Genomic DNA, 17,838 nt, shown 5'->3' on the forward strand with positions numbered 1-17,838 from the left:
AGTTCAAAGTTGGAGAGAGAGACAGAGAGAGAGAGACAGACAGATAGAGAGAGAAAAAGAGAAGAGAGAGAGAGAGAGAGAGAGAGAGAGACGCAAGTCATATGCCCGCTGACTGAATTATCATTCCTATCAGACACACACCAATCACAGCCATTCTCACATCAAGACGGGTCTTTTAAATGTGACTCCCTCCTCACTGATCCCTGCTACACTGACGCTGCTTCACACACTGCTGCTGGCAACACTTTGCCTCCACCACCCCAGCCACCACCTTCCCAGTTCAGTTTGTTTTTTTACCCAGGGGGGTTTCTGCATGGTGCTCCCTGTTTCAGCTTAGCATGCAGCTTGGCTTGTTCCAGGGAGCATTATCAGGAGCGCAGCCATCAGCGCCGAGCATAACTGTATTTCCATTTGTTGCAATAAATGGTTAAATCTATGACGAGAGTGTTCCTGATTGAAATATTATACCTTTAACACGTCTCTTGTTCACACAAAACACAAAAACCAACCAGCATCCCTTGCTGAAGATGTGCTAAAGAGAAAATGTGATTGCTCATACTTACAGTACATACATACTTATGTACTTGTCTTTTAGTAGTCATACATACAGGCAAAAGCAATAGTCTGAAACCAAAAACCTTTTCTCTTTTTGTACTTTGGAAACAACAGACACTGTTTCAGCTTTTTGATTTCTTCACGTAACGCCAATCCATATCAGTCCCTGTAATAACTTTGCTCGCAGGTCATTCAGTGTTGGTGACGAATGCATTTTTTCTTTGCTAAAGGGAGTTTTGAATATTAATTGGTTTAGATAATCCCTAATGAAATCGATGAATTCTTCAAAGAGCGTTCTGTGGAGTGGCTCCTGTCAGTCCTCCCTCAAGTTCAATCACAACTTGGCTTAAATACAAAACGGAGTTTTAGTTGAAAGATGAGTCTGAATGTATGTAATGTATTATGCATAATAGACTGTGAAAAAAACTGTGATGAAAGAGCAAACATTTGAGAATTTCAAACAACTTAAATTATTTATAGGTGCCTTTAAAAAACAGAAGATTGTATAGTCTTTTCTCCTCCATGTGTGAGGGGACAACATTAACGAAAGCTATATGACAGATATACAAACAATATCAGGATTGTATGATTTATCATTGTACTGAAAACCAAATTTAGTTTAGTTTAAATTTAAAGTAGCCACATTCGAGGAGAGACAACTTAACAAACGTTCTTTACCAAACCTTTATAATGAAAGCGATTGATACCTTTAGGTACAATGGCAAATATGAATCTAGCCTGACACATGACCATGAATGAATTTGAATCAAAGCGCCAACTGAATGCCTGTCCCTGCATCTCCTCTTTAAGGGAGATCATCACCGGTGATCGGGGAGACAAGGTGTGATGGATGCCATGGCAACACTGCTGCCACTATATGGTGTGATGTGTTTTCGTTGCTTTGGTAACAGCAGCAGTCATGTCTGGTAAAGGACTGAGAACGTATGTTCAAATTAGTGAAGCTTGCAGATAAACAATTAAAGTTTCTCCACAGTTCAGAACAGACTGTCAGATGAAATAATGAACTTTCATAAACGTGGGATAGTTTCTTTTTTTGAGGTATTTATGTGGGGAAACCTGACACGCGCTGGTTCAGCAACACTCTGCTTCACACTGTCACAGCTGCAGGTTTTCACAGCTGTCGACGTGCAGTGTTTCTTGAGGGTACCAAGGCTTACAATAAACCTTTGAGATTTACCATCATGCTTTTCCTAACACCTTGCTGGGATTTGCAGCAAAACTGCTTTTCTAACGTTTTACCACTGTCATACAATTGTGCCCGAAAATGTGTTATGAGGCCTGCTTATTCAGCTTTTGAATAAATCTCAATTTTATTCAGTTTAACTGTTCCTTACTGTTTTTTACGCATCCGGCAAAAACTTAATTAGTTTCACTTTGAACATACTACTTACAAAAAATAAATCATGCATCAACAGTGACAATATAAGGCTGTGTAACCTTCCCTCTGCAGATTGACTTGTTATATGAGTGTTATACGCAATGTACAAGTGTGGAAACACTAAGACACAGTGTGCTGTTGCTACAAGCATTGTGTACACTGATCACACAAGATCAAGCAGGTGCATAAGTAATAATGGAGAAAGATACAGTAAAAGAAAAAGACTGTGAGAAAAGGCTCTCACTGTCTCTCACTGTACATCATGTTTGCTAGTCAGTGTTCATAAATGTGGTGTTTATGCACTTTTTTGCACTGATTTTGTCTGTACTCAAAGTGATAATAGTTGGTAGACAAACATCAGAAGAGATTAAAAGAGACTTTCTTATGACAACTCAGGAAAGGACTGTGTAAAGACTACAGTACATTTTTTCAGTACAATGTTCCCTATGGATTATTTAGGTATTAGGTTCCATTTTAAAGCTTAGAATTCACCGGACTTACTGTTGATGGTGATCTTGGCAGACCACTTGGAGGTGCCGTCCAGGACGCTCTGCTTGATGCTTTTCATGTGCTGGACGTGGATCATCTTGGTGATGTTGAACACCTTCCGGATCTCCTCAAAGATCTCCGGCTTGTTCCTCTCGCGGATCTTCATCCTGTCCTTCATAGCCATGATGATGTGCTGCGTTCGGTCCTCCGCGCCGGTCTTGGAGCTCTTCTCGGCCGCTCCTTAAGGCAACAAGGTGGGAGGAAATGGAGGGGAAGGGTGGTTGATGAGTTCCAGAGGGTGAAGTGAAAAAAAAAAAACAGAACTAGAAATGTGTTTTTCCTTTTACATTTATGAGTATGGTATTTGTGTAGCTCCCTCAATTTTTCGGGTACCACCATCCCTCATCACAGTAATTCCATAGAATTTCTGCAGCTCCTCAAAACTACATCACAGAGCAATGTGTGCTTTGTTGAAATGTATCCTACACCGAAATATTTGCTCAGACATTTTTCTTTGCAAAGCTCAACTGTTCAAAGCTCTGGCATCAGATAGTTGAAAGGCAGCTGCAAAACACCATTTATTTTGAAGTCCAACTCCTGATTAGGGAAGTAAGTTTTGCAATCTGTACAACAGCAACGGCATTTTTAGCAGACTTTTCAGTCAGTCCACTCATTCACAGGTAGCAATAATAAGCAATGCATATTTTTTGCGTTGGGGTAAATCTGTATATGGTACAGAATATGGGCTGTCTGGGCATGTTTTCTTATGTGTTTCAATTGTTACTCACTCTGCAGGCAGTCAGCATTCAGCAGCTCTTGGCATTTCTCGTGCACTTTGACCCCGCACTCCGCACAGCGCATACCCTGCCGGGCGATTCCCCACAGCAGACCCTCGCACTCGTAGCAGTAGGTGGGCGTAGTGGCCGTCCAGACCTCAAAATTGTGTGGCGTTGTGCAGGAGATTGGGTAGATCAGAGACTGCAGGGTCTTCTTGTACACATGGTTTTTCTGTTGGGTTGAAGAGAAAAAGAAAGATGAATGGATGGATGGGTGGGACAGAGGTAGAGGGTGTAAGAAAAGATAAGGGCATAACAGTTTTTCAAGAAGTTATCCGAAAGAAGAAAGGCACATAAGGGTATGGAGTGATAAGAGAGCATGGGATGAAGTGTGAAAAAGGTGAGTATGGACAGTGATTACAAGAACACAACAAGACAACACAAAGGACAACAAGATAATTGACACAAATACAACCGAACAATGGAAAGGGTATGAATTAGTAACTTTGTCTGTAGCAATAATGCAGCATATCTGTTGGAAAAAAACATTACATTTTGGCTACTGCTAAAATGATAAAAAAGAAAAAAGAAAAAGAAAAGTGGTTTATACAACTAATTTGTGTTTTTATAATTCTTAGCTTCTTTATTGATTAAATAAATTCTGCTGTTGTTCAGTGTAGGAGGAGAGTGGGAGGAGGTGAACACATCTCCACAGAATGAGAAGACACCTTGACTGGAAGCCCAGCTTGATTTAGTAAAAACTGAATTTGTATAGGGGGTATGTGAGTCGTTATTGTTTTTCTTATTGTCACAGTAGAAATTGCAATATAGTGGTATGAATAGAAGGAAACATTGTTTTCTCAAAGAAAACATATTTTCTTTTTGTTGCTTTCATTGCTGTCATCTCTCCTTCTGGAGTCACTTAATCTTCTTCTTCTAACTGCTTTATTTATCTGACCTGTGTTGTATCAATTCTTTGTGCCATTTGACTTTATTTTTCTGTCCTGGGCTTTTACCTGATTCTATTACCTCTGATTTACTTCCTTGTCTCTGTAAAGCATTCTGTAGCTTTAAAAAAAACAACCCTTTATCGATAATAAGATTTCAACTATGGCTATATACTATTGTTATTGCCAGTGTTATTATGACTAAAACATTATGAATGAATGGATGGCTAAAACAACTTTCATTTTGGCATCATATTTATTCACATTTTCATGTTTGGTCCAGGTTGTCAACTTGAAAATATCTCCTCAGAGTCTGTGTGCATGAGTCAGGACAAAATGTTGCACATTTCTATACATATGCTACTTCCATCCATCAGTATAATCTAATTATGGAACAGCTAACATTGTGTATATACATCTTTAAAGGAATACGCCACCGTTTGTTGAAATAGGGCTTATCACGGTCTACCCTGGCTATAGATAGGTGGGCCAACACATTTTTTGTCTCAGTGCAAGTAATTAGGTTGTTTTTTTGTCTTTTGTTGGCTCACTTTTACTCACAACATGCTAACCGGCAACATAGGATTCCATTCACTACGCTAAGCTAACTAGCGGCGGCGCTGCCGGTGTTGCACCGGACTAAAACAATGCATGCACAAAAAATGCGTTGGCCCACCTATCTACAGCTAGGGGAGACCGTGATAAGCCCTATTTCAACAAACAGTGGCGTATCCCTTTAAATGTCCCTGTATTCTGTATGTGCAACACCCACCTGTACATCTGGTAAGTTATTACAGTCAGTAATTGACAAGGCACATACAGTGTAAAGGATCTGAATATATTTCGTTATACATGCTTGTGTATGTTTTCACTTTTGTAGCAGAAGTAATTAGCATAATCAGAATGACCATAAATGTTCACCTGTGTACATTGCAAATTCATTCAAATACATATATCTTGTAATAAATACCCGTTTGACACAGGGCCCCTCTGCAAGACATTGTATCAACATTAGGTACAAATGCAGCAGTTGCCTTAATTCCATTTTAGTTTATCTTAATCAATTAATCAGATTACCACAAACTAATCACCTTACAATGAATCTGGGGCCTTCAGGGGTCTCTGGGGGTTTGAGGCTCTGGGGTACTTAAGACTTGATAAATACTGTATATCTGACCTGCTATTGAAAGTTAATGTTTATAACATTTGTACTCATCTAAATGTCCACAGCATAAACTACAGCCTACAAACATACCACATAGTTGAGTAAACACAAAAACTGCAAATTCTGTAATTCAAAAGAATACTGGACATTTTCAGTATTTATTGTTGTTTTTTGTTTTTCTGGGCACGCGCTGTCTCAACATATGCATGTCCTAATCTACCTGTATAATTTGTTAAGAAAGCAATGCACGGTGCACAGTTTTGATTCCCTCTGCAGAGCCCATTTTGTGCATTTAGTTTGACCTGCATTTCATCTCCACACTACAAATACAGGACTAAAAATGCTTTCAGTGTTTTATTTTTTCTCAGGAATCCTTTTTAGTGTAATTAAACTGTATACATTGTAGTCTTTTAAATGTGGCAGTTGCTTTGTTCTCCACTGCTGCATTCAGTGACCTACTTTATCCACTAAAACAATTCATGTTTCCTCTAATATAATGTAATGGCCATGACTAATTATGACTTGACACAGTACAGAAGGAAAGCCACAAAACCAACAATATTAAACAAACCTAAAACGTCATCCTGTCAGTGAAACCTTGCTGCTCCTGACTCTTTAAAACCTGCCTAAAGTTGACTCAGCAAAATCCACAGCCAACAGTATATTGGATCTTTAACAAACAGACTAACAATATGGCTACAGCATAATGACAGCAGGAGTGCGTTTGCCTGTAAATATAAGTTAAGGTTTGTGTGGATACCCATTAGCTGGCATCGAAGGGACAGCAAGTCTTCCTGTAGATAACTATAACATGTTACTTTAGTATATACAGAGTATGTGTATGTGTGTGTGTGTGTGTGTGTATGTGTGTTCGTGTGCGTGTCTGTGTGTGTGTGTGTGTGTGTGTGTGTGTGTGTGTGTGTGTGTGTGTGTGTGCCACTCACAAGCTCTTCATCTTTCAGGGAGGTCCGTGTGGCCAGTGTGTGGGCAAGTCCAGCTTTCCTGGACTGTATCATAGACTGGAGAAAAGAGAAAAAGCATCAGCCATGAAGAAAAAGAGAAAAGAACAAATAAAATAAAATTGTCAATTCCCTTTGTGATGTTGGGCTCTTTGAAGGTCATGGAAACTTGAAAAACAACACACATTTGTCTCCTCGGTTTGAACACACTTTTGGAAACACGTCGCACATCTCTCCTTTATTCCCTTCTTGAAGACAAACATTCAGACACGTTTGTACTATATTTGTGTATTTGTCTTCCCTGAATACATTTTAATTAGGGATGTTTCAATCAAGTTTTTTTGGCCCTGCTACAGATGCTACTTCAATAGACTTATAGTATACACAATTTAATACTGAATATTAAATTGAAGCTCCAATGAAAGATGTCATGCATTAAAGGAATGGTTTCTCATCTTGGGAAATAGGCTTATTCACTTTCTCGCAGAGAGTTAGATGAGATGATCGATACCACTCTTATCTCTGTCCATTTAATATGCTACAGCCAACAAAGACTGAAAACAGCCAAGCTTTGCACAAAGACTGAAAACAGGGGAAAACAGCTAGCGTGACTGTGTCTAAAGATAACAAAAGACAGGTGGGCTGCCGTCACAGGAGGAAAGCATAGACTGTGGCTTCATTCAGCCCGCTTCAGCTCCATCCACGCACCACCTCTTTGCCCATTTTTGGATTAGCCAACGTCAGGCACTGCTAAAATGGCGACGGCCAAGATGCCGAGGGCCGGAGACACTATGTCCATATTTTATAAAGTCTATGGACAAACTGTAAAACTGTAAAACCGAAAATTCACGGGCAGTTAAGTGCCAGACTGTTTCTTGGCAGGAACCAGTAACTTCTTGGAATTACCACTAGTTGCCTTGCAATTGCTCAGAGCCAATAAATAGTCTATGAGCTTTAGAGGTGCTGCTTTGTGGATTTTGTTACCTTGAGACAGAACCAGGCTTGCTGTTTCCCCCTGTTTCCAGTCTTTGTGGTAAGCTAAGCTAATCACAGGTTAGTTTTGGCCTTATATCTAATGGACAAACATGAGAGTGGTATCAGTCTTCTGCTTCGCCAGAAATATCCCTAAATGTCGAATTATTCTCTTAAGAAAAGTACAGCACAGCCTTGGTTACAGTTTTCCTTTAACAGATTCCCATAATATTTTGTATCATGCCCTATAGTGTTGTGTAATATCTGTGGATCTGTGGATGAGTAGAGCCACAGTCCTGTTGCAGGATGTTTGGCCAGGATCCGTACAGCCTTTCATCAACTCCAGCATAAACAAAATACTGAAGTTCAAATGCATTATTCAACCTACAGCAGCACTTTAAAGCTGTGATACACCTGAGAAATGTCCTTGAAATAGAAGCACAGCTCTTTTTTTAACCCAAAGCTGCTCACAGCATCTCACCAATGTATCATGTCAGTCATAATTAAGTCAAACTGATTACTGCCATGTATTTGCTATACAGTAGCACTCAGTGATTTATTAGCTCATTACAGTATATATCTTCAATTTAAGAAAGTGTATTTTAATGAAGTGCAATACAACTATATTTGGTGTATTTAGATATGTTTAATTGATTGTATATTTCAAGAAGGAGGACATCAAGCCAGGTCACAAAAAAGAAGTCTAGTTTACAGGATAAAATCAAATTATTCAGGATCAAAGGTTTACTGGACATAGGATAGGCCCATTTATTGTGGGTGAAGATGCTAGACCAAGGGTAAAGTGGTCTGTTACACGAGAAATGTTACAATTAAAGCCATCAAAAATGGGGGGTTGTGGGGTGTGAAGTCTTAAGCTCAGGGACACCTGCAGCATTTGAACAGGACCGCACGGATTATGAAACATATTACAGACGGTAGTGCTTAGTGAAGTGCTTCATCTCTCCAGCTATGGCTCATCAGGAATATTACATATACAACGCTGAGACGTTTTGAGCTCCAGATTATTTTAATACTTCAACAGTAAGCTTCTTCTTATCCATTCTGACAGCTACAAGACCACAGAGAGAGATATGCTACCACCTTACAAGAGAAGAAATCAGGGTACAGAAGCTGACCAACAGGGGTCTAAAAAATATGCTGCTTTTCTGAAGCGTTGTCCAGCAACAATGTTGAACAACAAAACAGCGGTGTTTGTGGCCTTGTAGCATGGACTGGGTGCCATGCTCCTTTGAGCTTTTAATTAGGGCACCTTAAATTATTTTAAGTGACAAGAAAGTCTAAAACTCATTTGCAGGAGCAGGGAAAAAATGAAATCCTTGTTCTAGATTCGTACGCTGGCCACTAAAGTGCTGACCAACCTCATGTGTGTAACCCTAACAACATGTTGACAATAGAAGCAAACTCAGGAAACATACAAACTGCTGACTTTTATCAAAACTAAATGTGTTAAGTGATGCTCTAACCTTCTCAGCACATATTTTCTTGCTGGTTATGTGAGGACTTTTGATCATTATAATAATAAATGGAATATCACAAACCACTCTGTCATAGCCACACTATTCTATTTATTTTATATTTATATTGTTGCTTCATAACATCTTCTATGTGCTCAGATTGTCATGGTATTTTTGCAATGTTTTGGCTTTTTTCCGTTTGCTTCTTCGGCCAGTTATGGTTTTATCTCCACATTATTTCAGTTTCACCTGCACAATTGTGTGTTTGTTCATCTCGCTCCTGTCTGTTTTTCTTTCTCTTCATGATTTGTGTAAGCTGATATACTAAACTTAACAAAGTGGGACTAGATTATCCCAGAGCTCTTATATCTTTTCAACTTCATGGGTCCTTTTTTTTCAGACTTCTCCTGTTGAGAGTGTGACCTTCACTCTGGAGTACCCACTTCAAATCAAAGGAGACAAGTTTTTTTTAATCAGATGAGTCAAGTTTCTTAGATCTCAGCAGCAGGATATTCACAGCTCTAACCACTCAAACACTCTGACAGACCGCAGCCAGTGGATGTACATCTGAGGGTCCCTTAAGTACTTCAAAGTAAATGTGAGACTGAAGGGAGAAAAACACAATTTACCATAACATTTATCAGCATTTGTTATCTTAGAGAAGCAAGTGTGTTATTTAAAAAAGTGGAGCTGTTGACTTGCTAAATCGTAGCAAGACAAACCTGTTAATTAAAAGACTTTCGAGAAAAAGTCCAATCAGAGAAAAGGCGTCTGTGGGCCTCAATCGGCTGAGGGAAAGCTGAAAGCATTCATGAGAAGAAATTGATTTTTCTTGTGTTTGTCAGAACATTTTGAAATATGGGTGAACAATGACTGATATTTGTATGAGAGTGTGTCCGTGCATATGTGTGCATGTTCATACTAACGCACATAAGAAAACGTCACACAGAGCAGATTGCAATGCTTTGCAACAATCGGAATCATTAGAGAGTTTAAAACCCATCAAACAAATGGTAAAACACGGCAGCTGAAATCTCACTTGTCTTTTACTCACCATAGCCTGAGGGCCGATGGAGGGAGGGAGGCAACATGTGCAAAGAAGGAGAACGAGAAGAAAGAAAAGCTTAGAGACAAACACACAGGTTTCCCTCTGAGAGGATCAGCAGCATTCACCTTACTATTCAGTGCTTGCAAACCCTAATTATTACACAGTGGATGCCACAGCAGAAGTGCACCTTTATACATTTAGGATGTGGCATGCAAATAAATCATTCCTGAAGGAAAAAATTGGATGATTGTAACATGTCAAACTTTCGTGTCACTCAGCCAGCTTGTTAACATGACTTTTCTCTGCTACCTCCAATGCTAAAGCCAAAGTTAACAGGCAATTTAAGCTTAATAACCAAAGGTGACCGTGCAAAGAGAAACAAAAACTAACAGGGTACACACAGGCAATCCATCAGTATATAAGAAACCAATACATGTACATTTTGTTACTAGTATAGGAAACAAAATGAAAAATAAAGTCAAGTCAAGATAGATGAAAGCTATGATTGGTTTGAAGATTGATCACTGTTTACTCTCTGCATCTCTGTGCACATGGACGATTTTATAGGTGGTGAATATAAAAATAAAAATATGTGGCATTTTTTTTATGTTAGGCAGCATAATGTGATGATATACAACTGTTCAACTCAGTGGGAAATATTCAACGAGAGGTGAATATCTAGGAGCACAACCGGAGAACAATCGGAGGTTAATTATTCAGAAGCAATGTTTCCACTCACAACATGCTCAACCTGGAAGTCCCCCAAAAAGACTTTTGGTCAAAATGAAAAAACCTCAATCAGTCAAACCTGCTGAGTGGTTTTGATTGTTTTTTTCGAGTGTGAAATGTCACCAACAGTATTAACTCAGTGTCGAGTTTGGTGAATAATGCATGGATTTGTGAATGTGTTCACATTGTTGTTGCTTGTATTAACTACTAACCAACCAGGTAATCTGATGTGAAGTGATGTGATGTTAGACAGCACTGGCATTGTGAACCTGACAGGTGCAGCATGACAAACCTGGTATTTCTCAGCAACAGAAAACGGAGAGCATCTCCACCAACATTGGCTAGTTAGTCATGTTTACCAACTGACACATTTTCAATATAAACCACATCACGTAACTACAGTAGTCATGTTCTCAGATTTTCAGGGTAAGTATGCAGCATACACAAGACCGTCTTGACTGTGTCAGTAATTAGTGACTTAAAAATAATTTTACTTAAACACCATGTTTGGAGGACGTTCATTGTACTGTACTGTATACGTGTGTCACAGGACTTAATCTTCATATATAAATTTACAACCTTTTTTAAATATATAAATATGTTCCTAAAATGTTCCTCAATATAGGGTTAAATATATATATATATATGACAGTATAGAGTTTAGTGAACATCATACTTCCTTCTGTCCTTGCTTGTACAATTTTTCCCCCACACATTTACATTGAGTTATTTTTGAATTTGGTATTTACCCAATTAAGATAAGAGATAAGATAAGAAGCCTTTATTGTCATTATATTCCAATGATTAAAACAAAATTACGAGTGCCCCTCCCAGTGGTGCTTAAATGAAACCAAATTGCAAAACATCCAAAACATCCAGTTGTTAAATTTACAACAACAACAAAATCCTGAGCGTGGCCATATTTAATTTAAGGCGTGTCAAAAAGGCAAGGTTCTGTGAAGGTGAAAATTCATGTCAGGAGACAGTGATGTGACTCACCAGTTCACTAACAAGTGGAATGGGCCTCCTCTTGCGGAGGTCTGGCATGCTGTCAATGCCAAACGGAGTGTTTCCCCTGTACAAACACACATAACCAAATAACAAAATGCACTGATCAATATTTAAATAAAGAAAATCCAGGTGCTGACACTGCCTCAGGTAACCAAATTCTCTCTCTCACACACACACACACACACACACACACACACACACACACACACACACACACACACACACACACACACACCGAAGGGTGTTTACTGACCCTGGCTTGGCCCATGGGTGCTTGCTGGGGTCAGCATCTTGATCTCGGCTCTGAAATAAAATGTGAAAGGTCACGAGTTTAGCCGTTTGAAGGCTGGCAGGCTTCATTGGTTTTCTGATTTCATGACACAGGAGCATGCATAAGCACAAGAGAAACAAGAAAGAGAGAAGAAAAAAACAGGAGAGAAACACTGCAACTGAACAGGGTTGGTTGAGTTTCAGAATTGTATGCCAAAGAGGGCATTTCAATCAATCATATTGCCCCCATACATATAAGAGCATCATAAACCTGGTTTACCTTGTAAAGTAAACACCCTCCGTACCACACATGCTCCCAGGAAATGTACACCATATATTGACTTTTGCTTTCTAACAGCATGGTTTTTTTTTTGACAGCCACAGTGGCAGTAACAAAACATGCTAACATGTCAGCCTGACAGACTCAACATCAATAATATTTTTCATCAATATTGTGTCCCTAATCAATACTGACCTATCCTCTATAGCATTGTTATATGTATGACAGGAACAACAAATATTCTTAATAGGACACAGATGCATTGAAGCTGACATCTCGTAAAACTTGAAGCTATTTCATTAGCTTTGAATTCAAACACAGTATTTTCAGGATTAAGTGAGCATTTTCCAGCAACTGACAGAAAGCAATAAAAACACAATTCAAAGGAAAATTAAATAAAGAGAGAAACTGACATGAGACAATGTCCAAGAATATTAAGAAATGTGTACAGAAAAAAACAACTTCCTTTACGGTGTCATGTAAATAAAAGAGATAACCTGATCTCCATCTTGACTTCCATCTGTAAAACAGCATAAGAGAAAAAATAAATAGACAGAGAAGAAAAACAGTCATGGACTAGTTTGACTCATCAGGTCAAAATAACAAGACACACACTCTATTATTAATTTTGTCATAAATGCTTGGGTAATGTTAAAAGCAGCTGCGCCATTGAGTTTTTTTTAGATAGAAGGGGTCTGAGGTCATAAATGTTTCATTAACATGTATAATTTATCATGAAAATGACTCTTAATATTTCCCTTCTCCTTCGTCCTTAATGTCAGGCTTGCTTTCCAAGGAGATAATTGATGTTTTCTAATTCGGCAAATGGCTACTGCTGGAGCCTCGGAGAGGAGTAAGGGACTTGTGAGTGGCAGGTGATACATTACTCTCAAGGGGAAAGAATATTATAGTAGCCTATCAGCAGAGACCGTTTGGTGCAGTAAATACCTAAAGGAATTTTCAGTACGGGGGCTTATTCATAACGTGAACATGCCCAAAGAGGATACTGACAGTTATCCTTTTATCAATGTACACACAGACTAAAGAGAGACAGATCAAGGAGTTTCAGCAACAGTGAGAGGCTCTGATAACAAAAAAGGTGGGGTGGAAAAGAAACATTTTTGAGCAAATAAGCTCATACGTTTATGATCACTAAAAGTTAATAATGTATATCAATTTCAACATAAAATGAGTCACGCAAAAAAATTAAAAAACCAAAAAATAACAATGCAGGGCTATGCAGTCTAAAGCATGAAATGTGGGAATAACTCACAAAAAAGAAAGAAATATGTATTGTAAGTGTACCTATCTTTAGATCTGTGACTCAAAAGTAATACATGATTCATTTATTGAAATAAAATACATGTGATGAAACAAAAGATGATCAACCAACCAGACCAACTTAAAATCCAACGATGGCTACCTGGTTCGAAGTCATCCTGAGAGAAGGTGGACATAGTCATACTGGCGAGGTTGCGCCTGGTCTCTCTCTTCTCCCGCAGAATCTGCTGGAAGGTCCTCAGGCATTTTAGCCTGCGTTCATCCATCTGGCTTATCTCCAAGCATGGCTTCGCTGCATCGCCTTCTGCTTGGCCTTCTGGGCCCGCAGTGTCTGTGGTGGGTTGCTGTGGCAGTGGCACCTCAGTTTCTCCCTGCTCCTCCAGTTTTGCAGGTTCATCAGCCAAAAGGGAGACCGAGAGGGATTCTGCAGTGGTGCATTGCAAAAGCTGGGCTTTAATGGTAATATCTGCAGGACCATCTGTAGGACTTCCAGCAGGTTGTTCTGTAAGGCCATAAGGTGGAGGCAGCATTGAAGTGCTACTGGTAATTGGGACAGGGCATACTGAAAGTTCTTCTGGGAATGGGGGAATATTGTCCAAACAAGGAGGGTGTTGGCAGGTGTCTGTAGACTCCAATGTAAGGCTGTTGTTGGCTTCTTCAAGCATAGGCTCAAAAGAAAAAACATTTAATTTGTCTAGAGTATTGTGTTTGCTCAAATCCCCAATAGCACTACTACTATCAAGCACATCACCTTTCAGGGTTTCATTAAATGTTTTTTCAAATTGTGCCTCATAGCATACAGGTTTTGAAGGCAACTCAGCTGTAGGCAGGTCAGAAGGCATTGATATTTCAAAGTCTGCTTCTTGGGCTCCAGGTACTTCAATTTTGCGCAATGCTCCCCGCAAGGCAGAGCTAAAATCAAGTACAGCTCGACCTATACGTTTGACATTGAAACCACCAGCTTGGACATCTGCACTGCCAGAGTGAGGAAGTCGGTTTTCTAAGATTTGGTTGGTGGCTTCAGTCTCTTGGATGAATGGTTTATCCACATCAGCTACAGTGGTACATAAGGAGGCCTCAGTCCATGTCATTGCTGAAGACTCTTCGTAGGCTAAATAAGTTTCCTGATAGTGACAGTCTGTCGTGTAGCTCAGCTCATTTGATTGCCCATAGTCAAATTCCTCTGCTTCTCCATGGTGCCCATCAACTGAATGGTAACCAGAACTTTGAGGGTAGGAAAAATCAGCAGCACATTCATATCCCACAGTGGGCTTTTCAAGGTTGATATCTGTTGGAACATTGATCCCAGACTGGGTTTGAGGCCTTCTCCTCCGTGAATGCCACTCCTCCCTGCTAGAAGTGCTGGCAGGTGAGTTGTAATGTTTCCCAGAGCGAAGCGAGAGATGTTCTGGGCTTCCTGTGGAGCACTGCCCTGATGTACCATATCCTTCTGCACCTCTGTAGTGATCCCAGCTACCAGCTCCTTCACAGCTAAGAGGGTTCTCACCTTCATGCTCCTCCAGACTTATGTCCCTCCGGTAAGCAGTTTCTCTATGCCATGCAGATTGCCCAGAGGCACTGTGTGGTGGAACAGTGTTAGACCAATGTTCCTCCCTATCATTAGGTCTTTGCTGCTTCCTCCCATGACTAGATGATGGTCTCTCTAGGTCTGACTCACTATGACCAGAAGACAAGGAGCTAGTGCTTGGACAGCTTTGGCCATCCAGCCTTTCAAAGTAGCCAAAACTGAGCTTTCTTGCTATCGCACCTATTAGGATATCCGAGCTATGGTCAGAGGTGTCCTCTGGTTCCTCCAGTTCCTGATGATCCACTGATTCAGCAATTGGGGACACAGAACACTCTTCTGCCCTTGATAACAGTAATTCTCCATGGATGCCATGATGCTCATTGCAGACTTGGGGAAAAATATTTGAAGCAGACTTTGGCATTGCACTACCTAAACTGCCATAAGCACTAGCGGGCCTTCTGCGGGTGGATGGTCCATCTTTGCATCCTACCCCTGACCAGGTACCTGCGTGTACCCCTGAGCCAGCCTTGTTGCTAGAACGAATGCCCTCAATCTCCAACAAGACAGCATCTACACAAGATGACACTTCCTCAACTGACCCTCGAACTGAGGTCAGGTAATCCCTGAGGTCCGAGATTTCCTCCTGGATCTTATTTATCCCCCTCAGCTCTTTAAGAATGTGCTCAATGATAGCACTTGACTCCTCCTCTTGATCTTCATCCTCTTCCAGCAGTGTACCTGGGAGAGTTCTGTTGAAGTTGTAGTCCACACAGTCACCAGTAGAAAAGGGTCTCTTTGGCCGAATACGGGGTGAAGAAAAATCCCCTCCAGCTGCTCCTGCAAATTTAGTACCATTCACGTCTGGGCCTATTGGTCTGTAGTGCGGGGGTGATCGCATCTGCTCAGGTGTTGCCTGAATTTCACCCTCAAAGGAGATTCGTTTCCGATTTACTGGGGATCTGCAGCTTTTATGCTGTAAAGTGCATGGTATTCTTATACATCCCTCTCTGTTCAGCTCCACTTCTCCCACACATGACGGCCCCGGTGCTACTCCATGTCCTTTACCGTTAGACACTTTTGGAGAATAGGCTTCAGCCCTGGGGATAACCTTTGGATATCTGCTTCTGTGCTCCTTTCTGCCCTCCTGTGTTTCCCCATCTTCCTCCTCCTCCTCAATACCTCCATAATCAAATTGGGAATCTGGGACATGGTGGTCTGCAGACCCTTGCAAGAGACGATGTATTTTACCCCGTATGACCAGTGCTACCCTGGGGTTTGGAGCTCTCTTTTTGGGTGAATGGACTTTTGCCTTTGTGCCTCCTTTAGGAGCAACACCTGCTCCATGTTGTCCATTGAAACGATTTCTGGAGAACATATTTCTCAAGAGAGCAGCCTGTCCTCATCTAGTTTCCCAGATTGTTGCTGGGAGTTACAATCAAAATGATCACGGTATCATAGTTCATTATCAAGCCTGTTGAAAGCTTATTCAGCCCAACCACTCAATGTCAGTGGTCCATGACTAAAATGGAAAGACAAAGATATAATAATTGTAAACACTAAAAACTAACACCTCAGTCAATTGAAAACAGAAGACATTTGAGGAATTATATTGTTATTATTAATTATATTCCTTCTTTAATGAATATGAACCTCTTAGCCAACATCAAACAAATAGTACTATCGTGCTCAGATCTAATACGTCAACTTTTAAAGTATAACATCAAATAGAATGTTTAAAATACAAAACACTAAAGTATGTGTTGTGCTACAAAACACATTTCCTCTCCTTGTCCAGAAAGCAGAATTGACATACTTTATGTATAATACAGCATGCTAATATCAACATATTATATATGTTGAAATCCATACCAATCCAGGGAACTTGCAGTTTGTGATTGTGAATATAAAATTGACATATTAGGAATGTCACTACTCTGGTAAAAGTGTCTCATCATGTCCTAAATATATACTTGACCACAATCTTCCAATCAACCTTTCAGAACACACTGACCATATTAGTTCAATCTGAATAGTTCCCCTGCTGAACATCAAAATTATAGTTAAATTGTTAGGTAGGATCTATTTACTGAATGTATATACGTTCATATTAATAAACTGAATTCTGGATGGTTCTAATATCAGTTGCATATATTAGTTGCATAAATGCTGAATGAAAGGTATATCCAGATAATGAGCATGGCATGCATCTTGAAGTTCAACAGGAAATGGAGAGTACGTCATAGTGACGCATGTTCTAGTTCATCGAAAGGCAATTCAGCTCTCAAAACTTTCATTCAATGTAATAATGAAATTATTCTTTTGTTAATTTAAAACTGTAGATATTCTTGGACAAAGATGGCCCATGTTGTTGCAGTACATGATACAGTAACTGCCCTTGCCTAATCTCTTTCAATCACTACAACCAGACATCATTCAATTTCAGATGATGTCAACACACAGGCTCTTGAATATTCTCTCTCAATTTTAGAAGATGCAAACAGACCAAATTCATCAACATTTGGTCAGGTCAGAATTCACAGAGAATTTGACCAGAATTGCATAAACCACATGCTGAAGTACATTAACATCTATAATCACACTAAATTGTATTGATTGATGGCCTTATTGATCAGTTTTCAATTAAATTCAATTCAATTTTATTTATAGTATCAAATCATAACAAGAGTTATCTCGAGACACTTTACAGATAGAGTAGGTCTAGATCACACTCTATGAATTTTTACATTGTTAACCAGCTTTAAACATTCATTCTCAGGCTTTGTAAGTTTTTCTTCGTGATTTATTTGTTATTAAAACTTTGAAATTTTATAATAAACATCACTTTTCATGAAAACACTCCAAGCCTGGGGTAGTCTTTGCCTTTCCTCTTGATGAATGTTAAAGTGAAGGTGGGCTTTCTTTGGCTCATATTGTTTTTGAATTCATATTCCAGA

General features: G+C 39.7%; 1 protein-coding gene across 10 annotated transcripts in view; it reads right to left on the reverse strand.

Moving 5' to 3' along the window:
• The window catches only part of LOC120560704 (protein unc-13 homolog B-like), a 103,191-nt gene that overhangs the window by 53,878 nt on the left and 31,475 nt on the right, over positions 1–17,838 (reverse strand). For 8 of the 10 annotated variants that reach the window (XM_039803473.1, XM_039803474.1, XM_039803472.1 and 5 more), the window contains exons 1-8: positions 13,499–16,403; positions 12,573–12,595; positions 11,779–11,828; positions 11,514–11,589; positions 9,792–9,797; positions 6,276–6,350; positions 3,232–3,451; positions 2,456–2,683 (exon numbers count right to left, since the gene is read on the reverse strand). In XM_039803473.1, coding sequence (XP_039659407.1) covers positions 2,456–2,683; positions 3,232–3,451; positions 6,276–6,350; positions 9,792–9,797; positions 11,514–11,589; positions 11,779–11,828; positions 12,573–12,595; positions 13,499–16,259 — 3,439 coding nt within the window. In that variant the 5' untranslated portion in view covers positions 16,260–16,403. Of the gene's footprint in view, positions 1–2,455; positions 2,684–3,231; positions 3,452–6,275; positions 6,351–9,791; positions 9,798–11,513; positions 11,590–11,778; positions 11,829–12,572; positions 12,596–13,498; positions 16,404–17,838 lie in introns of those variants that run through there. The other 2 variants (XM_039803476.1, XM_039803475.1) reach the window with 1 other exon arrangement.

This window comes from Perca fluviatilis, chromosome 6 (assembly GCF_010015445.1).
Source record: "Perca fluviatilis chromosome 6, GENO_Pfluv_1.0, whole genome shotgun sequence".
Lineage (NCBI taxonomy): Eukaryota > Metazoa > Chordata > Actinopteri > Perciformes > Percidae > Perca > Perca fluviatilis.